At 47.1% G+C, this 12,339-nt stretch overlaps 2 protein-coding genes across 2 annotated transcripts in view; one reads left to right on the plus strand and one right to left on the minus strand.

Moving 5' to 3' along the window:
- The window catches only part of Zbtb39 (zinc finger and BTB domain containing 39), a 161,047-nt gene that overhangs the window by 98,717 nt on the left and 49,991 nt on the right, over window positions 1-12,339 (minus strand). The gene's annotated exons all lie outside the window — the stretch shown is intronic.
- Window positions 54-6,399, plus strand: LOC127215649 (retinol dehydrogenase 16-like). Its single transcript, XM_051176087.1, has 4 exons — window positions 54-422; window positions 4,029-4,287; window positions 5,394-5,557; window positions 5,981-6,399. The coding sequence occupies exons 1-4, from the start codon at window positions 110-112 to the stop codon at window positions 6,196-6,198; spliced, it is 954 nt and encodes a 317-aa protein (XP_051032044.1). The 5' UTR covers window positions 54-109; the 3' UTR covers window positions 6,199-6,399.

The following is a 12,339-nucleotide window of genomic DNA, read 5'->3' on the forward strand; positions in this document are numbered from 1 at the left end:
GCCTGCATTCTGCTGTGTCTCCCGAGTCCTCATTATCTTCTGCATGCTCTGTGAATAGAGGCCAGGCTCACCTTGGCACAGATTGTCTGTGTCTGTCCTTATCAAAGGCATGTGGCTCTATCTGGTGGCTCTAGTGGGCCTGTGGAACCTCCTGCGCTTGTTCAGGGAGAGGCAGGTGGTGAGCCATCTCCAAGACAAGTATGTCTTCATCACGGGCTGCGACTCGGGCTTTGGAAACCTGCTGGCCAGACAGCTGGACAGGAGAGGCATGAGGGTGCTGGCTGCATGTCTGACAGAGAAGGGAGCCGAGGAGCTGAGGAACAGGACATCAGACAGGCTGGAGACAGTGATCCTTGATGTCACCAAGACAGAGAGTATTGTGGCAGCCACTCAGTGGGTGAAGGAACGAGTTGGGAACAGAGGTACCATTGAGATTCCTGTCTGTGTTGGTTTCTCTGCCTGTGTAGGCCTGAAGAGATCCCTGACATGGGTACATGTGGAATTGAACTGACAGCAGATCTTCCCTCTCTGACATGACAGTCCTTCCTTCTTCCTACTTGAGTCCCTCAAGTTCTCTTCTTGGTCGGCCGATGCCCTGTGTAATTTCATGTCCACACTCCTGTCTGAACTCTTCTGTCATCTTATGCAGAAAGACTGGACTGTTGGCTTTGAGTGCCACGTTAGAGACCAAGGAGGAAGGAGGACTGGATGCTCATGTGTCAGATGCATTTCCTCTCTCAGTACTGGGACCTGGTCTCACCTTCCAACTGGGATCCCTTATAAGGACAAAGGTTATTGCCATGCTTAAGTGCAACATCCATCACTGCAGGAATGTCACTCACACACACACATGCACACACACAGATAAAAACAAACTAAAACACCACAATGAAAAACAACAGGAAACCAAGAAAAAAAAAGGGAAAAAATCCCTTAAACAGTTACTACTTGGAATTCATTTTGTGTTAGCCAACGACTTCTGGGTATGAGGCCCCAATGCCAATACAGCGGTTGTACCTGTTACACCCTTTGCCAGCAGCTGCTTGGTTAGAGGTTGGACCTTGCACCCCATTCTCCTTCTCAGCGCTGGGTCACATCTGGAACCTGTGGAATGCTGCCACAACCTGTGCGAGTCCTGTTGTGTCTGGAAGACAGCTGATTGGACTCATCCCTCAGCTCTGGCTTTTTGTTTGCTTGTTTTTTTTTTTTTTTTTGTGTGTGTATAGAGTGTTCTGCCTGCATGTATCCCTGCAGGCCAGAAGAGGGCACCAGACAGCATTACAGATGGTTGTGAGCCACCATGTGATTGCTGGGGAGTGAACTCTGGACCTCTGGTAGAGCAGATAATTTCTTAACCAACTGAGCCATCTCTCCAGGTCCCACGTCTGGCTCTTATAATCCTCCCACGTCCTCACCTTCATAGATCCCTGACCCTGGAGGGTGGGGCGCTCATGAAGATTCCCTTTTTAGGACTGAGTGTTCCAAAGCCTCTCACTCACTGCACGATTTCCAGATGTGTTTCCTGGGTTACTTCTCATCTACTGCAAGACTAATGTTTTCTGACAGGGGCTGAACAAACCCCTGGTCTGTATGTATAATAGCAAGTATTAAATGTCACTTTAGTGTATTTATTTTCTTTAGCAGAATAGTATTAGGATTCTCAGGTTTTGACTAGTAGAGTCTCAGAGAGTGGCCCTTAAATGTAATTAAAAAGAGCTCAGTTACGCCCACGTCATCTGTGCCTCTATTGCCCTAGTGTATCTTAAATGTTGTAGGTCACAGGGTTCCTAGCAGGGTGACGCTGGTGACTGTCTTCCTCCTCGTTAGAGTACAGAGTATCTTCTGGCCCCTTGAATGCTAGTCAGTAGGGGTGAAGCTTTGAGTCGGGCACCAGCTCAACTTCTCCCAATTTGATGACCTCAGTAAGTACCATCTTCAGCACTATGGCCTTGGTACCAGGATGTGCAGAGCAATGAGAAGCCTTGCCAGTAGCCTGTGGTGGGGTTGGGAGTTGGGCCCCATGAGGCCCTTTTGGCCAATGAGTCACCAGGATGTAACCCATTCCTGTCACTGGAGGATATCCTTGGTGTCCTAAGATGTCTAGGTCAGGTATGTTCTCTGCATCCTACCGGAGTTTTGTTTAGATTCCTTTCATGTGCACATGTATTACAGGAAGCTTCTACAGGAGGACATTTCCATATGGCTTTTTAAGAAAAATAAAATAGGACAAACAACAAAAACAGCAGCAGCAGCAACAACAAAAAACAACAACAAAAACATGATGGAAGAATATGGGTATCCTGAGCAACAAGACATGCTTTGGACACTAGGAGGCATACCACTTACTGAGCCAATTATTTTAAATCAGCAGACTGGATGCCTGATCTCAACCAACCAGTGTCCAACACACTCTGCACAGAAATTGACAGTCAAGATGCTGAGTTTAGTTGTGAGACTTCCAGGGTGGTACATAGCATCCATGACCAAAACACCAAAGGAGGTGGGGAAGGGCAGACTGTGGGTCAGCTCCATCAAAGGGCACCCTGTTCTGAGGTTGAGGGAGGAGTCTCAGCGTTGTTAGTGATCAGCAAGCATTGTCACCTTTCCTATCCTGTCCCTGGGTTTTGTAGGTATCTGAGGACAGATGCTCAATATTGATGAACTTACAAGGCCATCTTCATCAGAGCCCAAAACACAGCACTGTTTCCCCACAGTCTCCCCAATCAAGATTACAGTTGGCCATGTCTCAACCCATTTTCACCCAAATGTTAATTTTGTCTTTTTTTTTTTTAAATTGTTCCCTCTCTCCTTGTCCTTCCTTATTATTTTCTTCCTCTGCCATTTGAAAGACAGAAGCAACAATGTGTCTTAGTCAGTATTCTGTTTCCATAGAGGGTTATCATTACCACAGTAATTTCTTTTTTCAGTTTTTGGAGACAGGGTTTCTCTGTGTAACAGCTCTGGCTGTCCTGGAACTCACTCTATAGACCAGGCTGGACTTGAACTAACAGAGATCCACCTGCCTCTGCCTCCTGAGGGCTCAGATTAAAGGCGTGGTGTGCCAGTATTGCCCACTGACCACCGTAACTCTCATAAGGGAAGGCATGTATTTGGGACTGGCTTACACTTTCAGAGGTGTAGTCCATTATCAGCATGGCAGGAAGCCTGGATGAGTGCAGGCAACGAGGATGCAGGAGAAGTTGAGAGTTCTATGTCCAGATCAGTTCTCCATGAATCCTTCCAGGTAGCAGAAAGATGGAGACACGGGTCTGGCTTGGGCATTTGGAAGCCCAAACCTACCCTGAGTGAGACACTGCCTCAAACAAGGCCTCAACTTCAATCCCAGCCATGTAGTGCTGTTCCCAATGAGCAACCTTTCAAATATATGAGCCTAAGGGTCAGATTCCTATTGAAACCACCACCACAAGACACAGAATAAAATACCTTCAGGGGTGAGAATAATCCGCAAAACACAAGGCGATAAACAGACGCACACCAAGTCTTCAACGTCCATCCCTTCTTGAAACTAGCAAGTGAGAAAGGACTGCTTCTTACTTCCTGGGCAGGGAGCTGGGCCATGAAGACTTAGAGGAGGAAGGTATCCATGCAGTGAGCCTAGAGCATGTGGGATGGGTTCCCTGCCCTGATGAAACCAGGCTGCTGTTCATAGCATCCTACCCTCCAGTAAACACATGTGTAAGCGGTCTTGTGATGGGAGATGTCATTTTGTATGTTTTTCATACTGGTTAATAATAAAGAACTGTTGGCCAATAGGAAAGGAAGATAGGAGGGACTAGGAGACAAGGAGGAAATAGGAAGTAGGAAGGAGGAGCCAAGATGGAGAGTCTGGAGAAAGCAGTATGTCGCCGGCTCCCCGGTAAGAGAAATACATAGATCAGCAGAAATGGGTTAATAATTAAGGCAGAGCTAGCCGATAAGAAACAAGTAACAGATGCCTTGCTGAGCATGCATTCCATCCACAACTATAGCTGGGTTGTGTGACTCTCTCTTCTTCCCACTGTCCCTAGGACTCTGGGGCCTGGTCAACAACGCTGGCATCTCTGTTCCCTCGGGTCCCACTGAGTGGCTGAACAAGCAGGACTTTGCAGAAGTCCTGGATGTGAACCTGTTGGGCATGATCGAGGTGACTCTGAACATGCTGCCCTCAGTGAGGAAGGCAAGGGGCCGTGTGGTCAACGTCTCTAGCGTCATGGGTCGAGTGTCTTGCTTTGGTGGTGGCTACTGCATCTCCAAGTATGGTGTAGAGGCCTTCTCGGACTGCCTCAGGTACTGGGCAGGGATGTGGACCCTGAGGGAAGCTTTCGGGGGGGGGGGCATTTTAAACAAGGCCTTTAGGATCTCATTGTGGAGATGGTTTGGTCCTCTTATATTCCCCTCCCTGAATCTTTCATGGGGAAGCACATATCCATGTCTAGTAGAGGGCAGGAAGGAGACCTGAGCTCAGTTCATTTGTTCTGTCATGGAGGGGGGAGGGCACTGGGGACATTACTGAGGTAGAATTGGTCCTGTGAGCAGTTTTGGTTCAGAATCCAGACCCCTGAGCTGTATGGTGCTAAAATGTGTTTCAGTTGGGATGGCCATCTCATTCAAACTGACACATAGGCATCAGGCCCTTGTAGTCTTCACACTCAACACATCCCTGCACTAGAGAAAGGGTTCTAACCTGACCTGGAGATCAAGAGGGGACAGAAGAGATGTGTGGCCTCACTTTGGAATGGCCATGGCCCAGTCAGCTGTGACAACCGTGCAGAGCAAAGCTTAAACATGGAAGCCTGGAACCTGTATGCTTGGGTGGATTCTCCTGGGGGGACAGGACAGGCCAGATATGGAAGAGGAGGCTCACCAGGTGGCCTGAGGTAGACTTGTGTGAAGCCTGAGGGCACTGGGAAGTATGTATTTCATGATGTTGCCAATTATACCCTTGAGACATGTTGAAAGAGGGGGGCATTTGGGGCAGGTTCAGTCCTGGCTGTAGGGGAGGGGAAGGCTGTGAATGGAGGGAGGGGCAGGCAGGGTCTTGCTCTCTGAAGACAGGAACAATGTGGGACATGTCCTCAGAGCTCCCTGGGACATACGTAGGGAGGAGGGCGTCTTGTGAGAAGGAGGTGACTCTAGCAAGCATGGCGATCCTCTGTGTCTGCTGTACATGGAGGGAGGTCTTAAGTGATGTCACAGAACAGAATGCCTAGCTCTGGGCCAGTCAACTCGATACACCAAAAGCACAGAGGCAGCGTCCTCAGCACAGGGGTCTTTCCCATCTGCTGCACAACCCAGTTCCAAATCTCACGGCCTCTCCTCACCACAGGCTCCTGTTGCATGTGAGTTTTTCACAGGAAGTCCCCTGAAGTCCTTGATGTCTGTCTGTTCTGCAGGAGGGATCTCTCCTATTTTGGGGTGAAGGTGGCTATCATAGAGCCTGGTTACTTCAAGACTGGTAGTAGCAGGAGTGACCTTCTTATGTCATGTGTCAAGAGGCTGTGGGACCGGGCCAGCCCAGAAGTCAGAGAGGTCTATGGCGAGAAGTACCTGTCATCTAGTAAGTGAGCTGCAAGGATCAAAACCAAGCCTAGCCAGAACCTTTAGTCTCCACTCATGTTGCCAGTAGCAATACCTTTATCTTTCTAATCACAGAAAGCCAGTTTAGACCCCTGGGGTGGGGAGGGTGGGTATCAGGTCTCAAAGAGTTCTGGACATTCAGAACAGACTGCTCTGTTCCATCTGAACCTCTCATCATGAATCTGAGGGTGAGTCAGGCAGGGGAGGCGGGTTCCACAGAACTTCCCATGAGCTAACACACAGGTGGAGAGCTGCATGTTTCTTCCTTGAAGCCGGCTTGTGGTCCCTCCTCAGGACCTGGGAGAGGCTAGGCTTGGGCATGGCTTCTGATGTGGGAGGCATGGGATGGAGAGCAGGAGTGGTAAAGGTAAACGCCACCTGCATCGCTTCTCATTCTGCATAGATCTGACAGTGTTAAAGTCACTGGACCGAAAGTGCACGGCCGACCTCTCCTTGGTGACAGACTGCATGGAGCACGCGCTGACTTCCTGTCACCCTCGCACCCGATACTCAGCTGGTTGGGATGCCAAGCTTTTCTTCCTCCCCATGAGCTACCTGCCCAGCGCTCTGGTGGATGCCTTCTTCTACTGGACATCCCCGAAGCCTGCCAAAGCTCTGTGAAGCCTACATCTGTTTCCACAGTTGGGGGTGCATGAGTGTAGTGTCAGGTCACGGATCCTCAGAAGGAAGGTTCCTGGGCTCAGAACACCGTTGGCATTGAGAGGGACACCCATAGGTGCCTGATTTCCTTCCCTGGGTGTGAACACGGAGGACAGAGTCACAGGAGCAACTGCTGTGTCTCAACCGTGATCCCCAATATGGCTGAAAAGAGAAAGTGAGATGACCCACATCTCAGGGTCATCATTTCCTAATTTTATTTTTAAAGATTGGTTTTTATCTATCTGTGTGCATGTGTGCCTCTATTCCATGTGTGTTGGAGTACCCACAGAGTGCAGATCATTGCATCCCCTGGAGACGGAATTCCCAGCATTTGTGAGTTACCTAGCCGTGGTGTTGGGAGTAAAATTTGTCCTCTGGTAGAGATGCAAGTGCTATCACCAGCAGTCCCCGTGTCTAACCTCTTTGTATTGTTAGTTAATCTTTTCGTTAGTTTACACAGAATATCACTATGTCACACAGGTTCACCATGGTATGAATACCTAGTTTTTCTACAGCAAGTCATCTTGCATAGGTCTGAAACCCAAAGGGACTTTGGGGACAGTGGGGGAATGAAGAAGGGACAGGCACAGAGACACATGTACTGAGCTGGCAGCCGGTGGTTGCGTGTGCTGCGATGGAGCCTCAGTTACTTCCTTCCTCTGCAACCGGGGCCTCAGCGTGTTTGTTATGGACAGACAGCATCCTGGAGGGGTTGGCTGTTCTCTGCGGGATGTCTGAAGGCAGCAACCCAGCCTAGCACCTCCAGGAAGCTGCAGTTGCTGGCTTTCTCAGGACTGATCCCTCATCCATAAACACCCAAACTTGGACCAGAGGAGGAAGGCGTGGCCGAGTCAGGGCCTGACCCACATGGGGAAAGGCTTTGCCTATTATCCCCTGGTCAGAGCCCTTGGTCCATGTCATGGCAGTGCCCATGTCAGCAGCACACACACAGGACTTCACCCGCCCAGGGCTTCCTCCTGCTCTGTAGCGTGTCCATGTCTCCACAGCTTGGATCACATGGGCATGCCACCACGCCATGCTGTTATTTTCTTTTCGATGGCTACCTACAGACACTAATATTACACATGATGATAGACTAGCATGCAGTAGTTCAAGAAAGTCAACAGAAAACTCACAGTGAGTGTTGGTTGCAGTCTCGGAACAGTGAAGGGACAGGAAGAGGAAAAGGCGGAAAGGAGTCTAGAGTCTCCAAATGCTCCTGTTGAATGAACTCCTGTGTGGTCCATCCAGGTCAGCCCATGTTGTCTTGGAAAGCTGAGCAAGACCAGGGCAGGGTGGGCCACTCCTGCAATGTCAGCATTCTGCAAAGGCAAACCAGGAGGATGACTGTGAGTGAGGGCAAGCCTAAATGTGAGCCTCTGGACTCAGTCTGTCTGCACCCAGAAGAAACAACATGCACACAGTCACACACTCACTCACACTCACTCACACTCACACACACTCACACCCACCCACAGACACACATGCACATACGCACACTCACACACACTCACACATGCACACACGCACACTCACACACTCACTCACACACTTATGCACACACTCAAGCGCACTCTCACATACTCACACACACTCACACACTCGCACACTCACGCACACTCGCACACTCACACACTCACACAGCACGCTCACATACACTCACACACTCTCTCACACTCACACTCTCACACACTTGAACACTCACACACACTCACGCACACTCACTCTCACGCACACTCATGCACACTCACGCACACTCACACATGCACACTCTCCACTCACTGTCACAGTTGAGAAGAACCAGTGGTATTTCTCCACTTTGTCCACTGGGAGGAAACGGATCAGGAGGGCTGAACCCATCTGAGAAGTTTGCTCTGGAGCATCAGGGATGGATGAGGCTACAAGCTGTTGCCCTCCATGCTGGGCTCCTCTAGGGGAGGGGGCAGGACTGGCACCTAGGACATATGTCCGGTCCTAAGTGTGGTCAGTGGCTCTAGGGCATCATGGTGTGACTGAGCAAGTGTGAATAGAAGGAAGCTCCCCATAGTGTGATGAATTCACGATCACACCCTGGGGATGGGCAGGTGTCTCTGAGGATTTCTCTTCAGCCCTGAGGCTCCAGGTGAGGCTGTCCCATGCAGACCCCCATTCTCACTACTTCATCTGGAAATTCCAGGGACTAGTCTAGATCTGCTCTGTTCTAGAAGCCCTTGACAGGAACTGGAGCGCATATTCCTGTCAGGTCTAGGAAGGAAGGAGCTGTAGTTGTGAGGAATGGGTTTGACATGAATGGATGAACCTAGGGAATTCACACTTGAAGGGACATGGGTTCTCTGGAGGAAAATGTACCTTCCATCTCCAGTTTTTATGAAGACCAAGCCCCCACTTTGTAAGGTGCAGAGCACTCTAGGGTTTTGAGGTCCCCTTGGCTGCTGAGATCATTTAGAGTCCCCTGGTTCCTATTGCTCTGATTTGATGAGAGAATTTACAAAATTCTTTATTATGGGGATTCAACGGGAAATACAAACTCACAGGACAAGATGAAATACAGGACAAGATGAAAACTGCTATGGACCCAGCTGCTGTGTTTTGCTGTCTGTCCTGGGTAATTGTAATTACCCACAGGGCTTGCTTCTGCTTTGACCTCCTAAAGAGGAAGCGATTGCCCCCCCTTCCTTATAAGAGGTCATGTCTGCAGACAAGATGCCATGACCTATGGCAAGTACCCCAACTCTATTGGCAGAATTATTTCCCACAGCAGTTCCCCTTTTTGTCTAAATAAGAAAGTTCTAAATCTAATACAAATCTATATACAAGAAGAACAATTATCAAATATTGTCCTGGAGAAAGAAATGGTAATCACTTACATTTAAAAATGGAACTACAACCAAAAAGAACAACATTAAGCAAGAAACACACACTAAATGTCCAGGAAATTGGTAATAGGCAAATAGCAGAGATAATTCCAATTGCTACTCTATCCTGAAGAGTTGAAGTCTTGTACCTAATATGCCTTAGCTAAGATATGAGACTGTGACTATCTAGTCTTCAACCCCATTAAAAACCAGAGAAGGAAACTAATATAACCGAATAAGCAGGAAATGCAAGCAAGCACCTTCCAAAAGATGCAAGAAATGACAGAAACAGTCATTCAGAGAACCCATGTCCCTTTAAGTGTGAATTCCCTAGATCCATCCAGTCATGTCAAACCCATTCCTCACAACTACCTGGACAGTCATTCAAAGTCTCTCTGTAATTTTGGGGCAACCAAGTTTGGCTAAAGGCCTAGAATATGTGACAGACCATTTTCAGAAGCAGGAAAAATTGAAAAGACTATCCTACTCAGTCTTGATAAGGTCCAGCAGTTGCTTTTCCTTGGATCCCGCTTACTCTGAGCAGTGGAGGCCAGGGCAATTCTTTTCCCCACAGGCCAGTTTTGCCAAGGAGAAAACAAGCTCCATATGGAGTTTCTCTGTTTCCCATCAAACTCTCTGGAACAGCACAGTGCTGCCAACAGCAGTCATGTCTCACGTCAACTGAGTCCTAACTTATTAAAACACTTCAATGCCATATTCTGTGGGTCTTTGAAATGTGTGAAGATCATCTATCTGTGCAGAATACATCTCTGTGCATCTAGAGAATGTAAATAACATAAGTATGACAAATGTGGGTGACGATTGACATGTAATTCTCAATAGCCTATATAGCTTAAAGACCAAAGCTCACATTATAAAAATAAATCTTTAAACAGATGTGCAGTGTGAGGACAGTGACCTCACAATGGTAATATATAAAATATCTTAATTGGAGGTAGAAGTGTATAGTGCAATGTGACAAAAACATTCTCAATTTGTATCAATATGTAAAATATCTTCAGTAAAAATAGGCAAAAATCATGTAAACAGAAATAGGAACATTCTCTCTCTCTCTCTCTCTCTCTCTATATATATATATATATGTATATATATATACACATATATGTGTGTATATATAGAGAGTGTGTATATGTATGTATATACACACACACATTTAAACAGAAATAGAAACACATACACAAATATAATTTTGAATTTGTAACAACATACACTTAGACAGGAATCCAAAATTAATTTTACAAACTTCTCTCTGGCTTGCTCCCCTGGCTTGTTCACCCTGCTTTCTTATAGAACGCAAAACCACCAGCCCAGGGATGACACCACCCACCGTAGACTGAACCCTCTCCCATTGATCACTAATGGAGAAAACGCCTTACAGCTGGATCTCATGGAGGCATTTCCTCAGCTGAGGCTCCTTCCTCTCTGACAACTCTAGCTTGTGTCAAGTTGCCACAAAACCAGCTAGTCCCAGAAATGAAGGGACATTTGTGCTCTAAAGGCTGAAGGTCTGCAGTGGCTGTCAACCTTCCTAATGCTGTGACCCTTTAACCCTCATGTTGTGGTGACCCCAACCATAAAATTATTTTCATTGCTACTTCATAACTACAACTTTGCTACTGCTGTGAATCGCAATGTAAGCATCTCTTTTTTGATGGTCTTAGGTGACCCCTGTGAAAGGGTCATTAGAAACCCAAAGGAATCGTGACCCACAGGTTAAGAACTGCTGGCTAGAAGTTGGGCTTAATAAGGTGTACATCTTACAGACAGCCAAGACTACAAAGGGAACAAATGAGGTGGCTTTTTGTAGCATCTGAAGAGGAAGAAGATGAGGAAGAAGGGGACAAGGGAGAGGAGGAGGAAGCCAGAGAGAGGGTTGAGTCCGTAAACTACTAGCAGCCCAAGCATAAAAACTTGAGCTCAATTTCCACAACTGTAAATGCAATTCTTAATTGGTCTAGATAATTTAAAAATCCGGAGTCAGATATACAGGCAAATGCTGAGAGATCAGAGAGAAGGAGCAAGCCTTACCTCAGTGTCTCAGCCGATAAGAGCGGTTTCCTGTTTCTCCGTGCTTATACCCTGTTTCTGCCCAGCTACCTCACTTCCTGTCTGTCTGTACAGACCTCCAGACCTCTATGGTTAGTTAGTGGCAAGCTCTAGTCTCAAGAAAGATATTAATACACACAACCCTCGTAGAAAAGTTAAGTGGGCTGTTGTCCCTGATCTTTTGATCTCATGCTGTTAGGGCAGAGGCTAGCAGACATCTGGGGCTCACTAGCTGGGCAGTGACTGCTAATCTAGTGAGAGGCCAAACTTTCATAATTAATAGTAGGTCTCAATGTGGTCATTTGGGATCTCACTGGTGAGACAGAAAAAGACTTGAGCCCAACATCCAGCCTGGGAGTAGATGGAGGGCTGGGATGGGGTATGATGGGGGGCATGGGAGGACAGGAGGGGGGATCTGGGATTGGTATGTAAAATAAGATTGTAATTTAAATAAAAATTTATGTAGAAAAAAAAGATTTATCTCACTGGATCAAAGAACTCTGCAGGTACTCAGTAAAGACAGGTCCACACAGAAACAAACTCTAAACATCTCAGACTACTCCAGCTAGACCTCAGATAAGCCCTACATTTTCCCATCATACTGAGGCTAAACAACAGCTATTTCTCCTAGGTCTTGAGCACTATCCCAATTTTCTCAGGGTCCCCTAAAAGATGTCCCCAGACAATAGGAAGCAGTCTAGCAAACACAATGCCACATTCCCAAAAGATGGGATGAGTGTTTTTGGTCATTCAGTGGGTTATGGATGTTTGTCATTGTTGTAGGGGATTTGGTTACAAATTGTTGTTGGTTATAGTCAGAGAGAAAGCTAAACAAAGGAGGCTCAATTCAGGGATCTGTTTCTGAAGGGAAAAGGATGGTATATAGTATAGAAATGATAGGATAAAAGGGTAGATTATTGAGTCTATTTTTTTGAACAGCCACCTGTCTCAGTATTTTACATTGTTTTGTATATTGATACAAAGTCATGTTTCCAGATTCTGTCTCAGAACCAAAACAAACAAAATGAGTAGCCTTGCAACACAGGATGTCAATTTTGTTTTCTCCTGAGACAGGAGCCATTGCTCAGTGAAACTAGATTCATGAATGACACCATGATCTGCATTTCTATAACTTAAAGAGGACACCATTACATCTGGGCAGTTTGGGACTAAAGCTGGA

The sequence above is a fragment of the Phodopus roborovskii genome, unplaced genomic scaffold, assembly GCF_943737965.1.
Source record: "Phodopus roborovskii unplaced genomic scaffold, PHOROB, whole genome shotgun sequence".
Lineage (NCBI taxonomy): Eukaryota > Metazoa > Chordata > Mammalia > Rodentia > Cricetidae > Phodopus > Phodopus roborovskii.

Bases quoted from the DNA above. Each gene is read 5' to 3' on its own strand.
- LOC127215649 (XM_051176087.1), top strand. From the start codon at position 110: ATGTGGCTCTATCTGGTGGCTCTAGTGGGCCTGTGGAACCTCCTGCGC. The intron at 4,288-5,393 runs GTACTGGGCAGG...TCTGTTCTGCAG, and splicing joins GCCTTCTCGGACTGCCTCAG to GAGGGATCTCTCCTATTTTG. The intron at 5,558-5,980 runs GTAAGTGAGCTG...CATTCTGCATAG, and splicing joins CGAGAAGTACCTGTCATCTA to ATCTGACAGTGTTAAAGTCA.